We start from the raw sequence: 23,931 nt of genomic DNA, 5'->3' as shown, positions 1-23,931 counted from the left end.
TAAGGCTTAATAATTTAACAGAGGAGAGTACTTCAGCCCAAAAAGGATCACGCAAAGGTAAATAGTTCAGCCGCGACGGTTATCAACAAGTAGCACAAATAACGCAAGGTCAAAGGCGGGGGCCGCTGGATTCCCATTCCCTCAATTTCTTCTGCGAAATGAAAATATAACCGACCTGGATCGCCTATCTATCTTCCACCGCCTCGCAACGGGCAGAAGGCATTTTCAGAAATTTTACAAAGTGAATTGAGAACATGATAATCAGCCCATTGCGAATCACCAAATCTCTATGTGCACTCGTAAGCAAGACTGCAGCTATATCAAATTCAGACTCATAATTGTTACTGATGACCAAATCGGTCGTACCACCAAATAATAATAATAATAATAATAATACAGAGAGTTCCAAATTGAGCGGTTATTTCACCACCTCACTGTCCATCCTATAATCTTTATGACTGAACCCTGAAATCAGTAACCGCATGATGATAGAACTAGTACTAGAACTAGAACTAGAACTAGATGATGATGAGACATAGGCTAAAAGAGGCTTTAGGCATTGAACTGGAATTGGGTAGATCTAACACTAGGCGGGTACAACAAATGCAGCGTGATTGCACAACAAATTATCCTATAATGTACTTATTTTACTGTACATGGGTTGTGGCCTCAAGAGGATCTCAACTCAAGCTCACAAAGCAGCTATAGAAGGAAGCTCCTGTTCCACTTCAGGTTCTCCGTCAGACCCCTCAGCTGTTGTCTGCAAGAAGAAAACAACTCAGAGTCTCCAATGGTCGGGGAAGAGTTAAAATCTGTGACAACTATGTTGATAAGTTCTTCCTAGATGCACATACCTCTCTATCCTTAAACTTAAGTTGGGAAATATAACGGTCCAATGCACCTTTGCCGTAAAGGATCTTAGCTCCAGATCCCCGCCCCTCATGTCCAACAGACTCCCCGTTGACAACTACAGCATCTATAATTTCATTGCCGGTTCTAACATCAGGAATCTGCAAAAGATGGGAAAAAAGAAAGAAAGACATCTCATTTCTTCCCTGAACAGAAAAGGACTTATAAAAAAAAAACAACACAAACAATCTGAAGAGCGAAAAAAAATATGCATCCCAACACCACCCACCTCCCCCCCCCCCCAAAAAAAAAAAACCAAAACAAACAAAAAAAACCAAAAACAAAAGCAAGAGAGAGAGAGAGAGAGAAGAAAAAAGAAAAATACAAAGAAAAGGAGAGGAGACGAAAGAAATCAAAACTAATTGGCATTAGTTGACAGTTTCTTTTAATAAAGACATTACATTAACAAGCCACTTAACTACTGACAAGAGGACACTCCAATATAGTTGCAGATAAGAAGAGTGTCAACAATTTAAATCTGTATGCACCCAAGGGAACAACTTTCATGTTTAATGCACTTTTCTAAACCTTCAAAGCAAATTATAGTCAAAAGCTTCTGCAAACTCTTATATTGCAAAATGAATCAAAGACCCAAGCATCTCCGTACCTCATACATTGAGTCCATCAAAATACTTTCCAATAAGGAACGCAAACCACGAGCTCCTGTATTTTTTGTTATAGCTTTCCTAGCTATCAATCTCAAGGCAACTTCGGTGAAATGCAGCTTTACCTGAAAAATGACAGATATTGATTATATGCAAGAAACACAAACATGGAATGCCTCGAAGAACCCCACACCTCAGTCTGCCACTAACAAGAACTCAAAACAAGCAGATGAAGGAAAAGAAGAGAAGAACACAATTGATGCAGTAATTTTGCAATGTGCCAGTTCAAAAAGGTCTACGGGAAGTTTACCCCATTCATTTGGAACATCTTTTTGTACTGCTTGCCTAATGCATTTCTTGGCTCTGTGAGAACCTACAAAATGATTTTAACATTAAAACAACACACTATAATTTTGAACAACTGAAGGTGCAATTTCCAGATTACTCATCTTTTAAACAATATAGACCCCGCTAGCAAAAAAGTCTACAGGAAGTCGGTATATATGTTGTTTTCCTGATACATTGGGATAAAGAAGACTTGATGGAATTGTCAGTAATCGAATCAAACTATTACCTGCACAAGTTGATTCTCAGTAAGCGCTGACAAGCTAACAAGGATCGGGAATCGTCCAACAAACTCGGGTATCAAACCGTACGCAATAAGATCACTACTCTCAACCTGGACAATATGACAATCCATTTGATTGGCAACTAAAGTCTTCGAGGTTTAAAGAAACTTTGTTTATTAACCAACTAGATGTATGCAGCTAACGTATATAAGCATAAAACATCAATCCAAGTTTACAGCTGAAATTGATGAACAAAAGATTCATACAGTATCCATTATCATAGTAAATCACACAAGACTATGAGTACAAACTTCCAATATGCATGTGAATGTTTACAATTTTATCAGACACACACGGAAAACAAAAGGCACATTATCTACGCAAGTGTAAAATGTTTGCCAGAGTACACACCCAAGAGTTTGAGTCGTATTGTTACTAAGGAAACTAAGCTTACAGTCTCTAATAGCGATGAAGTCACAGCAGCAGTGGTGACACCACCAGTTCTCATATTTGCCCGTACTGGTGCTCCAAAACCAATGGAAGAATCTTGGCGCCTGAAACATTACAGAGAAGCTGCAGAAGAATATACAAACAGGTACAATGACCTGCCCCCAGAGAGAGAGAGTGTTCACGCTATTGAAATAGGATGGATACCTTTCCGAGATCGTTTTGTCCAAATCGACAAATGCCCCACCGCATATAAAGAGAATATCCTTTGTGTCAATCTGTAACAAATAGGAAAGACATTATTGAGCATATTATGCCATCCAGCATTAGTCGACATAAAGAAGCATTTAGTATGAATACTTCAACTACTGTTTTAGAGACAACATAATCTAGTATTTTCCTTGGTTAGCATGAACTTTATTCTCTTTAAATAATCATGCACAAATCATATTGTTCTTCATCTGAAGCATCTCTCCAGTATAATATAAGACCAGTCATTTTGTCATCCTAGTTGGACAATAAATATTGACACGATGGCTAATTACCAAGTGAAACAAGACTAAAAAGGAATACATAAACAATGTTTTATGCACTAAACCAACCTATGGAAGGGTTCGTGCAATTATATTATGTTAGTACTAGTATGTTAGTATGGTTTAGCATGCACTAAACCTACCTATGTTAGTATTAGTATCCATTCTGAATTAATAAATCATTGTTAGATGCATTAAGTTCTCGTAAGATAAAGAGAGGTCTTCCTCAAAAGGGAACTTGCGATCAGAGTAAGCAGATATCTTTCTTAATATTTCTCTTCCAGTCACATCTGTCACCATGAAAGAGTTAAAGTATTACAGGCCAGTTCCTAAAAGCCTCCTTTCTCCCACCCCCAATTATTTACTGAAACAGAAAAACTTGAGCTCATAGTAAATAGAAAAGGGCACCAGAATATTAGAAATGACTATTGACCAACAGTACATATTTTATTATGAATCGACAACAGAGAAAAGGAGGCCCAAGAGTTAGCTCCAAAAATGATGGTATCGAGTCAAACAGCTGCCTCATTTAGTTATTATTTTTCCTATTTGAAGTCTATACCACTGGAATTGAGCTCTTCTCTTCCATTAGCAAATCCCAAAATCCAATAAAACTTGTATTCATATAATACATAAGTGGAATTGTACCTGAATATTATCTCCTCTAGGATGCTTGCGAGCTCCCTTCTCAGGCACATTGACAATCTGTATCAAAAACCTCAAATAATCAAAATAAAATAAACTAACCTGTCAAACTTCAGCAAAAATGAAACAGTCCATTCGATAAAATCTGTTTTGGTGAGGGCTCAATCAGTTTGAGAAAAGAAGAAGAAGAAGAAGAAGAGGAGGAGGAGAAGGAAAAAAGAAACATATAAACAAACAGTTTGCAAGATATTTCTTGAAAAATCCATGAAATTGTCTGAACAAAACATAAAACCAATAAAAATTAGTAAATAAAGACCAGTAGCTCAAATAATGGCTGTGGATTAAAGATACATATACTTCAGCAGCCAGACAGTAATTAAGCAACATTACCAATTGAATCAGCCCATTAAAGATAACTAGCTCAACATGTATCATTAAGAAATTAAATAGAATAGATTTTCATGTTTATTTGGGAGCAATGAAATGTGAAAACAAAAGGCTATCCTTACAGCCAGTAATGCATATGCAAATCAAAAAGTCATTTTATGTAAATATGAAGATCGTATAGCATGCCAAGCTTTATAAGGGGCAAATGAAGTTCAATAACCAATTGATACAACACCAACTAATAAGGTGAAAGAATGATTTGTCCAAAAGCTACCTACCATCTACAAGGGATCCTGCTAGAATGAGGAAGCCCTGTGATCTAAAAGGTAGTGCAAATTGGTTTTTCAATCATCCTTTGAAGCAAAAGGCTGCTTTTTAACTTTGTATCTTCTGTTAACATTTTCGTTGCAGGGCATAAAAATTTTATTATTGAGATAAATTTCAAGGCATAAGGCCCATAGGCCCTAACCTCAAGATTAAAAACTGCTGATATTTAGGCATGTTTAATCATCTCAGGCTCCAATCTAGCTCACTCTCAACAAAACAATGATTGTTACCATTGCGTTAATGTTCTAAGCTAGACAAGAATTGATAATTCACTTTTTATATAGTTGTTGTCGTCAATACAAAACATAGACATTAGTACCTAACATGAATTTTTTTTTTGGGCGGGGGGGGACTTAAAGTGGTTTCCAGTATGCCAGCGGAGTTGTATTCTAAAACATTTTGATGTATGTTATATTCCCAAACTAGTAGGAAATAAAGCACTTACAGTCCCTTCAAGCATCTTCAACAATGCCTGCTGGACTCCCTCACCTGACACATCTCTACTAATATTAAGGCTCTCAGCCTGCAAGCAACAGTGTCCAGAATATGTAAGACTTCAATTTAAAGAATAACACTAATACACATGCTCCAACTAAACTTTCAAGGAAACCTTTTTAGTGATCTTGTCGACTTCATCAATGTACACTATGCCTTGCTGTGCAGCTGCCACATTATAGTCAGCAACCTGAAATGATGTGACACTAATGATCAGAGATCCATAATCAGAGAAAACAATACAATTCCTACAAGAAATTGGATCGTCTGAGCTTGGTATTTAGTTAAAGCATGCAACAGCCTGGAGGCAAAATTAGTATAGACCATAATAACAAACTTCACAATCAATTTGATCTTTTAGAAATCAAAAATTTTTTTTGCCAAAAGAAAAAAGAAGAAGAAGAAGAAGAAGAAATGAATACTTAAAGAGGGAAGCCTGAAATACAAGGTTTTAGATGCTTTTCACTAAAATAACAGTCAGACATCAAATTATAATGCACCTACTCCAGATCATGGAACTCAGCTTGCTGTAAAGCAAGACAATACCGAAATACAATTATGATAATGAATCCAAATGACTTAATTGACAAAGAAGATCATTTCTTAGACCACAACAGCTACAGGCATAAAAAGTAATGTTGCATATGTCCAGATAATACTGCACACGACGTCAAAGGACATATTCAAGGATGGCAAACCACAGTTAAAAAGTAAAGAACAAAGATGTAAAATAGTCAAGGAAAAAGGCAGTAATTGCAATTCAGTCAATTCATGTTAAATAGTTTTCACAAAGCGCACCGTGAGGAGCTTGTATAAAATGGACTCCACATCTTCCCCTACATACCCTGCCTGCAATAATTGCATGATAGATGGATGAGGATCTTATTGTATAAGCCCAATTTAAGTCAACATTTTCTACCATGATAGATATAAACCTTTCAGGATCCAAAATCAGTAAATGAATCAATTTTACTACATAATGGTTCTTTAAATTTCCCAAAATAAGGGAAAAAATTGATACTAGTGGCAGAATGATGAGAATCCAAAAGCACAACATGTCACTCTAGTGTGCAATGTCCTGATATGTGAGAACAAAACAAGAAACTTGACCGCCTCACAGCGACAACGTATAATAAGACTTGCCTGAGTAAGCGTGGTAGCATCTGCAATTACAAAGGGAACATTCACTAGACGTGCCAAAGTCTTGGCAAGTAATGTCTTCCCTGTCCTTGAAATGACATCCAAAGGATACAGAAGTGAAACAGTAATAATGATAAAAATGAAGTTTTGTTTTAGTTTTCATTAAGCTCCATTGGGTCCTAATTTTGAACACATTGAAGCAAGCAACCAACAATGTTGAACGTCTCCAATGTGATAATTTTAGTCAGGCACATTAGAAAATATCCTAAGCTTATAATGTCTAATGTTCAAGATACATAAAATATCGATTGAAAATTGCATGACTAAAGCACTCTCACTATTAACGATCATATTTGTATTAATGTCATCTGCAACTATTACAATGAACAGTCTACCAGATTTCAGACATGTTATCATTGAAACAGAGGCAAAAGTTTCATATCTCTTTACTACAGCATAAAACCAGATTCGGATATACATCTCAAGAAGATACTTGAAAAGTTGTAATTTGGAAGAAAGCTTGAAATCCCTATCCTACATTTTTAAACTCTATTTAATCTTCACAACATTAAGACAGAGTCCTTTTCCGGTGTCTACAGCAGAAAATAAAGAGTATAGATGAGAATCAACAGTTCATAAATTACCTGAACCTGTTGGCCCCATCAAGAGAATGTTGCTTTTCTCAAGTTCCACTGACTCAATATCTGCAGTATCAACTTTATTACTACCCGAATCACCTGCCGGCCTAACTTTCCAAGTTACTAGTTGTTAGAACGAGTTATAGCTAGATTAACAATATCAAGCTTAACAAAAAGGATGAATAAAACACTTTCCAAGAGCCCAAATAGTCATACACTACTCTACCACCAGTCTAAAGGTAGCTCATTAACACTTCGATCTTTATCCAGTAACAGACTACAGCTTTATACAAACAAACTAGACTCAGAACTCTACAACACAACATTAATATACATGGTGTATCACATGGTAAAGAGCAGGAAATAGATTCAATTCAACAATGAAGGGTGAGAACTAACCACTTCTCGGAAGAATCATTGTAGATTCTCTTGTAGTGGTTATATACTGCTACAGAAAGAACCTATGATCAAACACGAATTTTTTTAGACTTATGCTTCAAATTATCAAAGCATTAAGCCACAAAAATCCAAAGCAAACAACTATATTTGCTAATGCGAGCTACCAATACAAAAATTTTGAAATACAGCTCAAAAGCCAAGAGAAGAAGAAGTGTACAGGTATATAGGGAAAAGAAAGATGAAACCTTTTTAGCTCGATCCTGCCCAATCACAAACTTATCAAGTCCTTTACAAATCTCCTTGGGGGTCGGAAAATTAGGGCCCAAGTTGGAACCTCCCCAACAACCATCCTTGGAACCCGACCCGGACCCACCTCCAGAAACTGTTCCAGGGCCTTCCCCTTCACCAGCCTGGACAAACTTCGCACCAGGACGAACCACAATTCCACCCGGAGGTTGCCAAACCTCCGGAGGATCACCATAAGAGCTCGATATTTCTACTTTATTTTCATTAGTAATAACCTTACTGGAATTCAAATGATTCTTCTCGTTTGAATTAACCTTATCCACAAAATCACCGCGAAGAGAAAAAGGTTTGAATGGGGCGAGGACAAAATTGAAATTACAACGAGGATTTCTGAAGAAATTATTGTCCCATTTACTTCTAGAATTCCATTGGTAAGAACTAACACGACCCTCGTGCATATAGCTGAGTATAAAGTATCTGAATTGAGAACCCGCAAGGGAAGCTGCTTCTCTCGATGATTTTGACCTTAGAGCAGCTGCCATGAGGGAATTTTCCCGGATATCAAGTTAAAAGGCTCAGCGGGATTAAGAAGAATAGGGTCTTCTGGAGCTCAGATAGGAACTTAAGAAATGGCCTTTTTTTTTTTCTTTTGAGAAAAACTGATACGTACTGGAATCTTGGGAGTTGGGATTGAAATTTCAAGATTTTAGGACTTTTAGAGAAAATTGAAAAAAAAAAATTGGTATGATAAAGAAACGGTCGTTGGGGTGGAAGACTGGAAAGAAAGATAAAATTTAGACACAGATTTAAGAGAATCCGGGGTAAATTATAGTGGCTTGTTTGCAGACTTTTGAGTTTACGTGCGTGTAGGGATTGACGAGTGCAGATGCAGGGGAGGAACAACCGAGAAAAATCAAAAAATTCGTCTTTCATTTTTTTTTAAATATTGATTTTACATTCCTTATAAAATCAAACAAAAATGAATAATATTTAAATATTTAGTTAAAATATATTTAACTACAAATAATATTTGATCATTTTGCGTCAAAAAATTATCATGCATGATAAAAAACTGATAAAAAACCTAAGTTAAGATTAAATGTGATTGATTTGATTTTATGAAGGATAAAAAGTCAATATTTTAAAAGTAAAAAATAAAAAAAAATCATTTGACGAGACGTTAATCATATTTTAAACGATTATAAGTTAAATAAAAAATATCAAATCTACTCAAAAACAAAAATGCCGAGGGAATAAAATATTAATTATGATTTGCAACTAAAATTACATTAAGGAAGGAAATTAAATGTAATTGATTTGATTTTACGAGGGATATAAAGTCAATATTTTAAAAGTGAGTGATGAAAAAAATTTATTCGGCAAGAGTTGGGGTTTCTTGTGAACAATGAGGCAAAATGAAAAAAAAAAATCTAATCTACTCCAAAATACAATGCAGAGGGAATAAAATATCAATTACGGGTTGCGACAAAAATTCACACTAAGGAAGGAAAGTGAGACGCGTGCGTTAGAATTTGCAACAACTGCAGTATGAACTAAAAATTTTGGCCACAACTGCAGTATCAAAGTACTAGAAGTTTGTCGGTTCTGCTTTCCGACGAAGCAAACGTCGTCGTACCCCTTGGGAACAGTACAATCTCTGGGCCAACTATCAGAGTGATACTTATATGACAAGCTTAGGCTGATTTTTGGTAGGACCAAAGCAGATCAATCTGCTGCCTATTTAGGATGCGAGAACTGTGTTGGTGAATCGAGAGAACTTTGTTGGTGAATAATGTATATGAAAATCTCTATATCCTTTAAAGGCATGTTCTAACATATAGTAAATGTAAGAATTGTGTTTGTGAATAATTTATAAGAAAATCTCTATATCTTTTGAAGGCATGTCTTAACAAAATAGTAGTGATTGAAATCAAACCTCTTCGAACATTTTTTTCTCCAAAAGGGCAAAAAAGGAAAGTAGGACAAGCATTATGAATTTTCCAACTCTCATAGCCAATCTGAGAAGCTAGATGTAAAAGAACTCAAAATCAATAAAAATTTAAAATAAGTAGTACACTATTTTTTATAAAACATAAGATTATGACCCCTACAAATGAATATTATAAATAAACTATAATAGCTCATATTTGTAATGTAATTTGTTCAATGAAATTGCTTATTTAACTCTAAAAATATTATTTTATAGTATGTGTATAAAATATATATATATATATATATATATATATATATATATATATATATATATATATATATATATCTGTGCGGGACGGATTGAGTACCCGCGGATCATAATCCGCCCCACATCTTGGCGAATACCCGACCTCCTTTTGACCCGATCAAATAATACATATCAGGTATGCTATTTTTTGGATCGAAATGAATCGGGTATAACGGATTTTCGAGTTAGTGAATAATTTTGCCCACCCCTAGGTCGATGTAGAAGTCACTGAACTAAACGATGTACAACAACATTTCTTCTAACGACAACAAAAACAAGAGGCATTGGTTAGAAAGTCTACCAACATGAATCCTAAGACAATCAAAGATTGAAGTACTTGGAAAGCCTAAACACGCAGCAGTCTTCCATAGTTCACAGTTACAAGGCATTGGCCAATTTCTCTTTGTCAACTTGAGCCATCTACAGCACCAGGCTGCTATGAATTTTACCATGGTCCGTCAGTTGAATGACGAGCTTGTGATTCATGAATGCTGCAACAGAGAAGATGCAAAACTAACAACAGTATGAACAACCATGGTAAATTCCGCATGAACCACATGAAAAGCATTATGAGAACAAAAATCTCTTTTTATCTTCTAAATTATAATTTATGCTCCTGACTCTTACAGTCAATACCTGAATTACTGTATTTGAACATGTAAACTGATAGCACTGCCTAATCCTTTAGGTTAGATGATTCTACTGGAAAGCTAAATAATCTGATCAATTTCTGTATTCTGTTGACTGGCAAGATAGTTTGAACTGACTATACTTTGATTGTAAAGTTGATCCAATATGCACTCATCCATTATAACCTGTTGCATAACTAATGACTATGATTTAAGTTCAGCAGACCTAGCTCAAGCGACTCACCATCTCCTCTACTTAATCACATGTTATAAATACCACTTAAACCTAAAAGTTTCCCCATCATAAACAAAATTCTTTGAGCAGATATATCATCCACGTATTAATTGCTTAATACCATTCTGCCATGCACATAAACATGTTACTCACACTAAAATGGATATCAACTTGCAACTAGCAGATGGAAAATAAACCAGGGTTGGATCATACGGAAGACTCATCATTAGATTTCTGGCTTCATCAACAGCAAGCCTTGCAGCATGTAGAGCCAGTTTCTTCACCTGTAAATATATAAATTCAGGTTAGAATAACAGAACGTATTCACTTAGGTTTCAACCAAATGATTCATCATATGCGCCAATTGCCGACTTCCTCTTCTGATATTTCAGAATTTGCTTTACAATCTATATCATCTCAGCCAAAAGGACCCAAACAGCCATAAATAAGTAATGACAATTTTAGCACTCCTACACTTTTTTGAAAGTTTCCAAGATGAAACCAACAAAAGCTCATACTTTCTACCACAGTCTTCAAAATATTGGCTCTTTATTGCACTCTTACAAAAGCCACAACTCATTGTCAGTGAATAACTAAAAGATGGAATGAAGTTTTATTGATAATTTTCCTGCATGTTCTATGTCATAGTTCTAAGCAAAAATTTACTTATTTGATGGTACAGCTAGTTTAAGCATGCAAGCTTCATTACTTATCAAATAGGATACCACAGGTGTTTGCTGAAGGTTCAATGAACTTATTCTTTAATTTTGAAGCTTCAATTACGTGACAGCATTGTTATGTTGATAACAACTTTTCATCAATAGACCTTGAGTATGAAATGCAATATGAGTTTAGGTAGCATACAATCCACTTTATTTTGCAAATGAATAAGTATTCTAACTTAAATTAACTTAGCACAAGCACTCTCTTACTCATCAAGTATAACTAATAATGAAAGTTACTCATAATTTATGATAGCTTTAAAAGTAGCCCAAATTTTATTTGGGAGAGTGCCAACAAAAACTAATGCGAAGGAAACTTTTAAGAATTTTGACCTACATTGAGAAAAAAATTAACAAAGTTCACTGTTACAATTTAACTCCCAGAGAGGCTCCTGGACTGTTTGGGGGAAAAACATGTTAACAGGATAATAAATATCTTGTACATGTATACAAGCGACTGTGGATTTAGAATCACCTGAAGCATTTTAGTGGCCCTATGCTACGACTTTATAGTAGAGAACAGAGAATTCAGTAGATTATACATAAAAAAGCAAAACAAAAAAAAATTCAGTAGATTAATACAGTAAATAATGGACACAGTCCTGGCTTTGCAGGGTCTAGGAATGTTATATATTCACAGCTTCAAACCTACAAGCGCAAAGGCAAGCTCATACTTTGAAATGTGAGCTCCCACATAAGACTGGAGTCAACTTGCCGCTATGGCATTGGCTTACCCTTAGGTTCGACCATAGGGTGAAGATCAATGTAGCATATCAAGGTTAACAATGGACAATGTTTCCATGGGTAGCTTAGGTTGCTCCTAGTTGATTAAAAATAACACTAATAACATGAAAATAGATGCATGGGATTTGAAATGACATACAACTCTATCAGTCTTAAAACCATGCATATATTTTTAACAATTATAATGCAAGGAAGGAAAAATATGATAAATATGCAATGAAAAACATCATAACCAATATACCTCTAAGATATCTTGCTTAGATCTATGGGATTTAGGTAGCAGCCGGAACTCCTCAGCCAATTTCATGCATTCTTGAACATTTTCAGGAGATACAAAGTCAACAGCTACTTTGATGCAAGACTGAAAAGAACCAAGGAAGGAAAATATCACAAACATGATTAATTTAGATAAAATATGATTACAAATCTAAACACATTTCAAGACCCATGATGCCACATTAAGTAGCTTTGGATGGAGGCAGAATGACATATTTGATATCATCTCCTCTGACAACTGATATGATGTCATTTGCTAACTCACACCTGTAAAGGAACAAAACTCAAACCTAATACAGCACCAATGAATCCCCAATCCAGCTTAAAATAGTGAAAACAATCAAGATGGAGTAAATTTTTAGAATATAACCCAATTATTTGTGCCAAAAGTCAGCTATAAAGTAAAATATCAGAAGTATAGTTGTTGCAAGTGTCTTGTGCAATACATTCGAGAATATACCACTCACAAAACAGAGAAGTAACATAATATTGATGACCTTATAACTGAAAGCCAAAAAAATTGTAAAATGGATTTAAACAGACGTGTCCAAACAATTAGTGTGTTTTACCAAAAGCATCTTTCAATTAACAATGTTTCACCTGTCTATTTCTCACTTGATGTGGGCACCCTGCAGGAATGAAAACAGCCTCCCCAACATATTGCTCAAATGTCCATGGTTCAATATCTTCAAAAAGAAAGCACCGTGAACAACCACAACTAGTTTCAATAGATTAATAAAGAGCGTAGACAAATGCTTACTGAACTCCTGCTTCAATTGCTCTTTGTGCCTCTCATTCAGATAAAATGTCTGATCATGAATAGGATGAACAACCTACAGGAAAATAGAATAAGCCACAAGAGATATCAGGTCAACAATGTCATCAAAGAAAGTAAATAACAGTACCCACAGAGTTCACAGGAGCATTATTGATGTGTCGGAATTCTTTCCAGTGCTTCTGTAAGTACTTGGCCAACTTAGGCACATCCTCTCTACGGAAGATATCCCATACAGCACCCCCATGTGTAGCCATGGAGGCATTTTCGTTTCTTAGTGGATGGTTTTCTGATACAGGTGCGCTTGCATTTGTCAGTAGTTTGTTACTGATGCTCATGTTTGGCCCAGTGGGCATAGAATTATTCTCTACAACATCAAGGCATCTGTTATTAGGAACATCTCCGATTTCAGTTTTCCAATTTGCGGAATCTGTACTTCTAACATCCTTTACTACCATATCATTTGTCATGCCAACTAGAAGACCAGAAAAAGAGTTAGTTTCATTACAGCCATTAATTGGTGTGGAGCTGGTTTCCTCTATCATCTGATGGTCAAGGCCATTATTCTGATTCACCACAGGTGGAACTCTACTTGATGCCTCAGCCTGCTCAGAAGTTCTAAACATGTTTGGAACTTCAGTAGAACACTTGGGAATCAACAGCGGATTATGTGATTTTGCAGTTCCCAAAAGCATCGAGTTAGATGAGGGCCCTTTGCATTGTACATCACCACATTTAGTGTCCCGAACTTCAGGCTTGAACAGCTGCTGCACTAGCTTTGTTTCAGGTGCGCCCTGTCCCTCATCTATATCCTGATGTAGCTGATTTTTATCCTCGTCATCGTATACCTTCCGCAACTTATTGATCATTTCACATTGCCAAGGAGCAATTTTCACCTCAGTTGTGTGTGTCAATATATTTACCTGAACCAAAGTCGTGAAAGTAAAATGGTGTAAAAGGATAATTTAAAAGATGAGAGTGGTGATATTTCGCTGAACAAGCAATTAAAAAAAGTCAAATCTCAAAGAATGGGTAAATATGAAACAGATATTGCAACCAAAGAAATGTTAGTGGAAAAAAGCCAATGCAACCTAGCAAATGGCAGTGAACAGAAACTAAGCAATAAATGCTGATGAGAGTCAGAAACAGAAAATTAGTCATGCCTTACTCGGATAGAGGTCTGCTAGAAACACCAAATACTAGCAAATGATATACTAGGTAACTTAGGTGAGTTGGTAGGCAATTTTGAAAATTCTCAAAGTCAAAAGGTTGACAACAATTATTAGATAGTCACAAACTTATTCCAGGTAGTGGTTAATGAAACAAATGTCAAGGGAAGAAAACTCATGACTTCGGCATTTATTAGGAATGGTTTTGACACCATTCATCATGTTCTGAAAGGTTGCCTGTTTTATCATTGCTCAACTTCATACTGAAATAATGAAAGGTTCCATCAGCAACCCAACAAAATTACTCTCAGTTTATGCAAGGTCACTGCCCAATGCCCCAGTCAAAACATAATCTAGATAATCTAGATTACCTAGGCAATTCAGATAAAAACTACAATGTTTACTGCTACATGGAAATTTGAATTTTAGGAAGGGAGAGAGGAAAAAGAAGGCAAAGGATGAGTAGCATAAGGAGCTTAGATTATGATATCTGGGATAAGGAACTCAACTAGTCTAGGAATTTCATCGATCACTCACTTCTAATCAGAATTACTTTGTTGTGGTGGATAAACCTAAGATCAATTGGACTCGTCGTATAGGTCCATGGAACAACCCCACCCCCGAAAAAACAAATCAAACCCCCTCCTGGCCCGCGGAAAAAGGACAGGAATGGGATACAGTTTTAAACTGTTGCAGCTATCACATATTTAGAGTACAAGCAACTTAGTACAATTCAGGAGGAATTTAATTCTCAGCTGCTTTTGCAATAGTGTCTAGGGCTATTACTACAATAGAAAGTTAATATATACTTGTAACTGATGGATCAACAATTTCCTAGGCAAAACTTATTACCGCGTATTGATTTTCTAAACATTAAATTGTGAAGTATGAAAAATTATGATTTCTGAAGAATCTGGTTCTAGAAGTACGGGATATGGAAACCATTAATGTGCCAAAAAAAGCTACACCTGATTCAAAATTAATAATACAGGAAATCTTAAAATGAGCATACCGCATCAGAAATGTCACAATGAAGTTTTGAGACAGAATCGCCTCTACCAAGCTCCTCAGGATATCCGTAAGCAATGTAAGTTTTAGGTCCTAAGTCTGGCTTCGAAGCACCATCCGGAAGCTTTGTGGCAAGATTCAAGGAAGCAAATCTAGGATGGGTGTATTCACTAAAGGGAAGCATAGCCACAAACTCAGCACCATGTCTGGGCAAGCATTCTTCAAAGGAATTTGTAGGCGGCCAATCCTTCAACTTCAGAATTTCTGGCCACCCATTGTAATGCCTGCGTCCCTCTAGGTAGCCCCTGAAGAACTGGTGGATATTTATCTCAACCTGTACCATGAAGGAAAGTTACAAATGGACCAAAACTAAATTTACAACTTTATTTTTCACCTAATTATGACCCAACTGCCAGGATGTCATGCTAAACAAAACAAAAAATGACAATAACCATCAAGTAAGAGAGAAAACTTCAACAAATATTACCATGCAATGCACTTTATTTGTCAGCAAATAAACAAGTATGAGATCTGCTCAATTTATAATGAAAGTGAATATGATCTGATTTTTCACAAACCACAAAAGACTAGTCAGAGAGACATAAGAAAACAAATGTAGTAAAAATTGTTTCCCAAAGATTAAAGAAAAGTTGGAATTGGATATCATGTAATGATCCCTTCAGCCTTCTAAAAAATTGGAACGAAATCAAGAGTAAAAAGTGTGGATATTGGAGACAAAACATAAGAAAAAATAATCTCTCTCTCTCTCTCTCTCTCTCTCATGGATTCCTACACATGCCCCTAGACAAAACAGTCCATAATTGACAAGGTTTGCTGTTAAAACTTTGGGTACACAACCAGTTCTATTCCTTGATATATTTAAGCTCCCATCAACACGAAAGATGCAACAAAGTAGGAAAAAACGAAAGCAGTGGTGGCTGCCTGGAAAATTGTGAGTGATACTTAAGAAAGCCAAAATGGAATTTCTCCCGTTGAATAGTCAGTCTGTCTAAAACTGATATGACAAGACTAGATGATCTAGCAGAGTATTTCAAGCACCCATTAATCTACCAGATAAACAAAATGTGAAAAGCAAGTTGTCCATGCAATGGCATATATGTAAAATATACAGACAATATAAATTGCAGAGAAGCAGCAGAAAAGAAAAAGTGCATGAACAAATGAAAGATTTCCTTGCTAAGAATTTTCCAACATAAGTCCCTTGTTTCAGAGTACATAAATTTGATACTAACCTCACACCAGTCCAAGCAATCAATCGCCTTGACACAGAAAGATTTCTCTTTTAATTTTTCCCTTGCACCTCTAAATGCCCTCCACATCACCATAGGCTCCCAACTAAGGCCAGAGGCTTTTGCTAGTACATTTGTAACAATAACAGGTTCACCTTTTCTCCAGTGCATTTGGAAATGCTCAAAATCACTGTCTCCTAAATCAACAGCATTAGGGCAGTAAAGAAAATTATCATCACTGTTAGTCCTGCATGCTGCCTGCCTTTTTTTCAAATGATTATTTCCATCCGATACAGAAAAAGTAGGACAGCACAAAGCACATTCCTGTGAAAAATCTACATCTCGTAATTGGTACTTTGAAGTAATCTCCTCTGCACTCCTAATCAGTTCATCTACAACATTAGCGTCAAAAATCTGTCTTAATTCAAGAAGTCCAGAACCACAACCACCTCGCTCTTTTGGAGGACACAGTATGCTACCATCAGGTTTTACTGTCCATTCAGGTAACTCTTGAAGGAAACCAGCCTGTCCACTGCCCTTTTTGTAGGCCCATTTGTCACCATCTCTGAGTTCCCGACAACAATTGAGACATATCTCATAAGAACAACCAGGATTGGGGCAGCCTCTATGGAAATTGACGATGGATGTATTGCAGTTGTCACTGTTAAATAGGGTTTCATGCATAGTTACAAACTTATTGCATCAAGAAGACAGAAATGTTGTCTAAAAATTCTCAAAGCTTTTTACCAGAAATAAACTATAGATGGTAGCCTAACGTACTTACTAGATTGATAGTGGATATTCTAGTAGAAAGATGCCATGACGTCCTATATTAAACCTATGACCACTCACTATGGATTGACAACGAACATTATTGGAGGTTTAGGAGCACAAATAGACTCGTAAAGAAAGAGATCTTAGATAAGCAACATTAAGTGTAGAGCATGTATACCAGTAGACTCGGTCATCTACTTCAAGCACTGATTTGGTTATATCTTCTTCTGGCAATCGAGCACCTATACAATTATCAATGAACACTCACATTTATTAGGAATCTGAATAGTCTTTGGAAGTCAGTTGGTAAACAAATTTCAGGACACAAAATCAATTTCCAGTACCAAGTATTCTTGCTTCAAAATCAAGCTCAGACCTCTGCTCTCTTTGAATATTCCTGAGAAGAGGCAGGATGTTGGCAAGAAGATAAAGAGTCGTTTCCAATCTGGCATTTTCATGTGTTTCTTTATGGCAAGCCTGGTAACATAAAACTTCAACTCAGGACACCTAATATGGTAATGAAAACAGAAAAAAATAATAATAATTACCTTTGTGGCAACATTTGCTTGAAGACAAGCCATGCAATTGCAAATACCATAACAAAAAGGGCATGAATCTTCAACGTCCTTTCTCGTTCTCTCAGGATACCTATTAATTGTCAAAATATGTATTATAACTAAGCCAAAATACTAACTACACCATTTGACACATTGACAAAAAAATAAAAATTTAGCAGTAATATTACCCAATTTGTTTCTCAGATGTCTGAGTATTTTTGGGCAATTAGCCTACTAGTTGGTTCATAAGATGTTCTTTTTCCAATATTAGACATAGAAAATATTTCAAACCCTGAGAAACAGGGATTGCTTCATCCTAGATTTAATAATGAAGAATTTGGAAGTTATTTTACCACTTTCCAATGCAATCATAGCAGTAGCGTTTCTTTTTGCACTTTGAACAGAAGACAATGCCAATTTTATCATTGCTTTTGCACTGATGACACGTTAAGCTTCGCTGACCTTTGCAACTGGTGGCATCCTGCAATACAGTTCATCAATATATTAAACTCAAATTAGCAAAAGAAGTTCCTATAGTACAACTACAAGTCTGGCAGCTAGAACAATCCAGAACATCTTAAATGAGACTTACAGAACAATCCAGAATTTACCTATTAGCAGAAATCGAGAGTGTTAAGTACAAACAGGACGAGAAACCAACTAACAGCCCAAAATCTATAAGTAACGGCCAAATCCTATCAGTTTTCACATGAAAGGAGCAGTAGGAGAGGCGCTTCTTCATCAGACCAACACATTAATTAAACCAAGGTTTGCAGCTGCTCCCAATTCAACAGCTAGTATGGAACTCAATCCACAGGTCCATATTGGCAGTAACTAGTCCATTCTCACTCTCTACTTTTATCTAATTTCAAGTGACTGTCTGTAACTTGTAGTCCAATAATGAATTTCTAGTACTTTGATCAGCAATGATGATTCAACATAGTGAACATGAATTTCATTAGTGGACTAGAAATGCATGTTCACCATGTTGAATCGCCCCTGCTGATCAAAGTACTTTGTCTTGTACCCATTTTGTCTTCTTCACTTAATTAATTCAGGTCAGCCAAACTGGCATAGCTAGACAATATTTTGGGTCTGTTTGGAAGTGTGTTTTTGGATGGGGTTTTCATTGCACAAGTTTTTTAATAACTTTGTCTACAATAACCTCAAGAAACACCCCAAAGTTTTAAAATATGCACCCCGAAACATGAAAAACACACACCATCTTCCTCTTCTACCACTACCCTTCCACCTCAGCCTGCTGCTGCCACCTCCCCCAACGTCGCTGGTGCCGGCTCACCCTCCCCCTCTTTTTTCCCTATTTTCCTCTCCTCCTCCCTCTTTCCCCTACTCCTCCCTCTTCCTCCTCTCATCCCCCCACCCTCCTCTTCCCCGCTTCCCCAGCCACCCTCTCCTCCCCCCCTTCACCTGCCCCCTCCCCCTGCCCCCCTGGAGAAAAAATTTTCAAAGTTTGTTTTTAAAACCAAAACTTTGTCTACAATTGGGATTGATTACTTAAGTTCATGATTGTATTTCATGTTCAGACAACTTACTGCTAAATTCTTCCCAAATCATGTAAATACATGTTAACAACAGTCGAAACAATTAAATGCAGACCTATCGGCAAAAAGATAATGAACTTACTGCCATTCCAGATGCTGTTATTACACTTTTTTGCCCCATAATTGCACATCTCAAAGATTTGTTCACGAATTTTCTTGGTCTTTCCTTGGGCCTTTCATGGAACCCATCAACATATGTAAAAAATTCCTCAGACCCCTTGCTTCCAGCAAAATCTCTGTCCTTACCATCTGTACAAGTGAAGACACCATCAGCATCAGGCAGAAGTGGTATTTTCTTAAATCCTTTATGCTTTCGTCGCCCATTCTTCCATTTGACTTCATTCATCATTCCACTAACACCCACATTTTCACTCTGATGTTCTACTGCTTCAAGGATATTTTTTTTCTCTGTGAGCTTATGACACACAGTTGCCTCTTCTCCAATAGTCACAAGTAACATTTTCTTCTTATGTTTTGAACCTTTTAGCACGCCAATGTGCTTTGTTACACCAAGTTCTGATCTTTTCTTATTTTTGGAACTCTTTAGCCGATCTCGCCCATCCCTCCACATAGGAATATCATTTCCTACAGCGTCATTAGTTTCAGTAACGTCAACAGGACTTGCATGATCATCATCAGCCACCACAGTTTTCTGCTTAAATTTTGAAGCCTTGACTACGCCCTGGCCCTGGCCATCCTTCGCTAGAACAGAATCTGCACGTTCGTTGCCTAAAGAAACTTCACCAACCACTCCTCCAAGTTCAGCAATTGCAACAGTTGCGTGCTTGTTATCCTCAATCAGCCTACCTTCATTTTCACCATTGCAGCCAACGTCACTCGAAAATGGTACCTCCTCAATTTCTTGAGCAGCTACATCCTCCTCCTTGTTTTTCATACCCTTTGGCCTCCCTCGACGATTCTTGGTGCTTTTGGATCCTATTGGCATCCCTGGACAATCCTCTGTATTTTGGGATCCTTTTGGCCTCCCTTGGCGTTTCTTCTTGTTTTTGGATCCTTTTGGTCTCCCTCGACCATCTTTCTTTTTGAAAAATCCATCTCCAGATTCGCCACGTCCATTAACCAACTGAACTTGATCTACAACCTCACCAATTTTGGCACTTGCACCAATCTGCTCCTTATTATCATCAACAAAGCCATCAACATTTATAGTGCTGCAAGTAAAATCAGTTGATAACTGCACTCCCAGGGTTAATCCAACATCACCACTATCAACATTTGAGACAACCCCATTTTTTTGAAAAGTAAGTTTCTTCTTGTTTTTCGAACCTTTTGGCCTCCCTATCTTCTTAGACCCCTCACCACTTCTTGTTTTTCGAACCTTTTCGAACCTTGCATGTTTGTTATCCTCAATGAGCCTACCTTCATTTCCACCATTGCAGCCAACGTCACTCAAAAATGGTACCTCCTCAATTTCTTGAGCAGCTACATCCTCCTCCTTGTTTTTCATACCCTTTGGCCTCCCTCGATGATTCTTGGTGCTTTTGGATCCTATTGGCATCCCTGGACAATCGTTCGTATTTTTGGATCCTTTTGGCCTCCCTCGACCATCCTTCTTTTTGAAAAATCCATCTCCAGATTCACCACGTCCATTAACCAACTGAACTTGACCTACAACCTCATCAATTTTGGCACTTGCACCAATCTGCTCCTTATTATTATAAACAAAGTCATCAACATTTATAGTACTGCAAGTAAAATCAGTTGATAACCGCAGTCCCCGGGTTAATCCAACTTCACCACTATCAACATTCGAGACAACCCCATTTTTTTGAAAAGTAAGTTTCTTCTTGTTTTTCGAACCTTTTGGCCTCCCTACCTTCTTGGACCCCATACCACTACTTTTATTCACATTCTCTCCAACACCCACGTCCACCTGCCCCTTAGTTGCTATGGCTTCAACATCCAAACCACCAACTTGATCTACAACCTCATCAATTTTGGCACTTGCACCAATCTGCTCCTTATTGTCATCAACAAAGTCATCAACATTTATAGTACTGCAAGTACAATCAGTTGATAACCGCACTCCCCGGGTTAATCCAACTTCACCACTATCAACATTCGAGACAACCCCATTTTTTTGAAAAGTAAGTTTCTTCTTGTTTTTCGAACCTTTTGGCCTCCCTCTCTTCTTAGACCCCATACCGCTACTTTTATTCACATTCTCTCCAACACCCACGTCCACCGGCCCCTTAGTTGCTATGGCTTCAACATCCACACCACCAACTTTCTCAAGATCAAGTTTCTTCTTATTTTTCGAGCCTTTTGGCCTACCTCTCTTTTTTGACCCCGTCATACTATTATCAACTACAGTTTCTTCAACAGTCGCATCCATTGTGACCTGCTGCCCTTGGAACCCAAAGGTCCTGTGATGCTTCTTCTTACGTTTCTTCTTATCCTTGGAACCCAGTGGCCTTCCAATTTTCCTCTTTTCACCTACATTCTCAATTCCAGGGCGAAGAACCATTACACCAGAAATTGCAGGTTCAGCAGCAGCAGTGCCTGTTTCTTGATTTTCCGGGGCGACAATCGGGGGCTGCGGTAGCAAAGGCTTTGACCTTGAGCGGAGCCGGAGATAGGCTGAATAATGCTTCGCACAAAGACTTCGCCCGGTCATTGCCTTCAATTTACAGCTCCAGCCAGTTGAATTCTTCCTTTTACACCTACGCTGCTGCTGATCATTATCCCAATCACCAACATTACTTCCCATCACCGCCGTCTCCATGCCATCAGTGCCACCAAGTTTTTATTTTTCCAAGTGAGCCACGATGACAAACCCTAACCTCAGAAGAACCCACCGGAAAGACGAAAAAAAAAGAAGAAGAAACGAAAATGAGGAAATTCAGTTACCTGCTTCTCCGAATTTGATAATCAACGGCTCATGAAATACTTCTCTATCGCTGCTCCATGATAAAAACTCTAAATTTGTCGAAATGCAGTAGAATTCAGATTGTGCAGAGGCGGAGGACTGAGGAGAGCAGCAGTGCAGAGTACATAAAAAAACACCACTAAGCTTTTACTAGTAGTGGTAGTATAGGCAGCGGAAAACGGCGGCGGTGTCGTTTTGTTGTCTCATATGCCCGATTTTGTTGGCCAAAATCCAAAAAGACGCACTACGGATTCAGGGAGTGAGAGGGGGATACAGAGGGCCCCCAAAGATTTCGTTTTAACTTTTAAGGTTTGCAAGCAACCCGCGCACTTTCGAAGCATTTACAATTTATTAATTATTATCCCATCCCCCCAACAAACGAAACGAAAAAAAACGAAGGGCTGTTGATGTACTCGGGTAACTTTTATAAGCACATTATTTACTCTATCCGTCCATATTTGGGAAAATTGTTGAAAATATTTTTCATATTTTGTAAAATAATTTTTTTCATCTCTTACTTTTAAAAGTATAATTTTACATCCCTTATAAATTTATATTAATTAAATTTGATCCCTATCTAAATTTCTGATTAATTTTTGACTAAAATACACGTTATCATTTTTTAGAGGCAAAATTATCAAATCACATTTCACAAAAAAAATTTAATCCCTTATCAAAATTTTCACATTTGACAAAATAAATTTTTTGCCCCTCACATTTCAAAAAATACTTTTTTTTGTCCCTCACATTTCATAAATAAAAATTTTAATCCCTTATTGATCATGTGTACGAATAGTTTTTTCTTATTTTTGAAAATTCATATATATGTCTATTTGATTTCATCTAAATAGTACAAATAACGTGTAATTTATCTCTATTTGATTTCACTTGAATAAACTTATTGTAGTTGTAGGTGAAATCAAATAGAAATATATTATATGTTACTTGTACGTTTATGTGAAATTAAATAAATATATATAAGTGTTAAAAAAATATTCGTATACATAATCAATTACGGATGAAAAAATTCATTTGTGAAATATGAGAGACAAAAATATTTATTTTGTGAAATGTGATGAACTATGAATTGGATTATGTGAAATTTAATTTGATAATTTTGCCCATAAATAATGATCACGTATAAGGCACGTGAAGGATTCCAACAAAAAAACTAATTGAAAACCTATGTAGGGATCAAATTTGACCAATATGAATTTGTAAGGGATATAAAATTATATTTTAAAAAATGAGGAATGAAAAAAGTTATTTTGCAAAATGTAATTGACGTTTTGAATGATTTTTCCTCCATATTTCCATCACTTTTTTAGATCACAACTTTAATGTATATTTCCCCTATCTCACTTTAATAGTTTTATATTTTTTACATGATTTAAAAAGAATTACTTAACATTATTGGAATAATAAATCTAACCTACTATTTTTTTTAAAATCTTTATATTAATCATTGCACCTCTATATTAATTAATAATACTAATGAAAAGTTGCACCATTCAAAACATGAACAATGCAATTATTAAATAAGATAGGTTATACTTATTGATAGCAAATTAGTTAAATAAGGGGTATCTTAGAGATGCTAAAAGTTAACCATGTTTTTCAATTAGAAAGTCAACTAATTTGGGATAAATGAAAAAACAAGACTATAAAAGATGAAATGGAGAGAGTAGTAGATAGATTGATGTTAGTCTTTTTATTTATCAATTTGCCCTCAAATATTCAAATTTTGAATTTAAATACAAT

At 36.5% G+C, this 23,931-nt stretch overlaps 2 protein-coding genes across 6 annotated transcripts; both read right to left on the bottom strand.

Annotated features, from left to right (window-relative positions):
- Nucleotides 1–338: 338 nt before the first annotated feature.
- On the bottom strand, nucleotides 339–8,196 carry LOC113724881 (CLP protease regulatory subunit CLPX1, mitochondrial-like). Its single transcript, XM_072073296.1, has 15 exons — nucleotides 7,340–8,196; nucleotides 7,095–7,156; nucleotides 6,702–6,802; nucleotides 6,057–6,140; nucleotides 5,716–5,762; nucleotides 5,033–5,107; nucleotides 4,868–4,945; nucleotides 3,712–3,768; nucleotides 2,738–2,808; nucleotides 2,538–2,637; nucleotides 2,089–2,193; nucleotides 1,825–1,887; nucleotides 1,517–1,639; nucleotides 855–1,010; nucleotides 339–760 (listed from the first exon to the last, which is right to left on the bottom strand). The coding sequence occupies exons 1-15, from the start codon at nucleotides 7,880–7,882 to the stop codon at nucleotides 692–694; spliced, it is 1,734 nt and encodes a 577-aa protein (XP_071929397.1). The 5' UTR covers nucleotides 7,883–8,196; the 3' UTR covers nucleotides 339–691.
- Nucleotides 8,197–9,702: 1,506 nt separating this feature from the next.
- Nucleotides 9,703–22,521, bottom strand: LOC113728266 (uncharacterized). Of its 5 annotated transcripts, XM_072073294.1 has the most exons (14): nucleotides 22,152–22,519; nucleotides 19,363–21,964; nucleotides 18,072–18,199; nucleotides 17,710–17,809; nucleotides 17,506–17,638; nucleotides 17,340–17,403; nucleotides 16,391–17,048; nucleotides 15,142–15,471; nucleotides 13,095–13,883; nucleotides 12,946–13,018; nucleotides 12,786–12,871; nucleotides 12,151–12,270; nucleotides 10,597–10,727; nucleotides 9,703–10,070 (listed from the first exon to the last, which is right to left on the bottom strand). In XM_072073294.1, exons 2-14 carry the CDS (start codon nucleotides 21,916–21,918, stop codon nucleotides 10,025–10,027), a joined length of 5,214 nt encoding a protein of 1,737 aa, XP_071929395.1. In that variant the 5' UTR covers nucleotides 21,919–21,964; nucleotides 22,152–22,519; the 3' UTR covers nucleotides 9,703–10,024. The 5 variants fall into 5 exon arrangements, 4 of the variants coding, with proteins under 4 accessions (XP_071929395.1, XP_071929393.1, XP_071929394.1 ...); XM_072073292.1 differs by having other exon boundaries at nucleotides 19,363–22,519; XM_072073293.1 differs by having other exon boundaries at nucleotides 10,657–10,727; nucleotides 19,363–22,518.
- Nucleotides 22,522–23,931: the final 1,410 nt, after the last annotated feature.

The sequence above is a fragment of the Coffea arabica genome, chromosome 2c (genome assembly GCF_036785885.1).
Source record: "Coffea arabica cultivar ET-39 chromosome 2c, Coffea Arabica ET-39 HiFi, whole genome shotgun sequence".
In the NCBI taxonomy this organism is placed as follows: domain Eukaryota; kingdom Viridiplantae; phylum Streptophyta; class Magnoliopsida; order Gentianales; family Rubiaceae; genus Coffea; species Coffea arabica.
This window is presented reverse-complemented; position numbering and strand designations above follow the sequence as displayed.

Bases quoted from the DNA above. Each gene is read 5' to 3' on its own strand.
- LOC113724881 (XM_072073296.1), bottom strand. From the start codon at position 7,882: ATGGCAGCTGCTCTAAGGTCAAAATCATCGAGAGAAGCAGCTTCCCTT. The intron at 6,141-6,701 runs GTAATTTATGAA...TTTCAAGGACAG, and splicing joins GATGGGGCCAACAGGTTCAG to GGAAGACATTACTTGCCAAG. The intron at 5,763-6,056 runs GTCTTATTATAC...TATTGCAGGCAG, and splicing joins TACCACGCTTACTCAGGCAA to GGTATGTAGGGGAAGATGTG.
- LOC113728266 (XM_072073292.1), bottom strand. From the start codon at position 22,026: ATGGAGACGGCGGTGATGGGAAGTAATGTTGGTGATTGGGATAATGAT. The intron at 17,404-17,505 runs GTACTGGAAATT...ATAATTGTATAG, and splicing joins TTTTGAAGCAAGAATACTTG to GTGCTCGATTGCCAGAAGAA. The intron at 12,872-12,945 runs GTAAGCATTTGT...TTCTTTTTGAAG, and splicing joins GCAATTGAAGCAGGAGTTCA to ATATTGAACCATGGACATTT.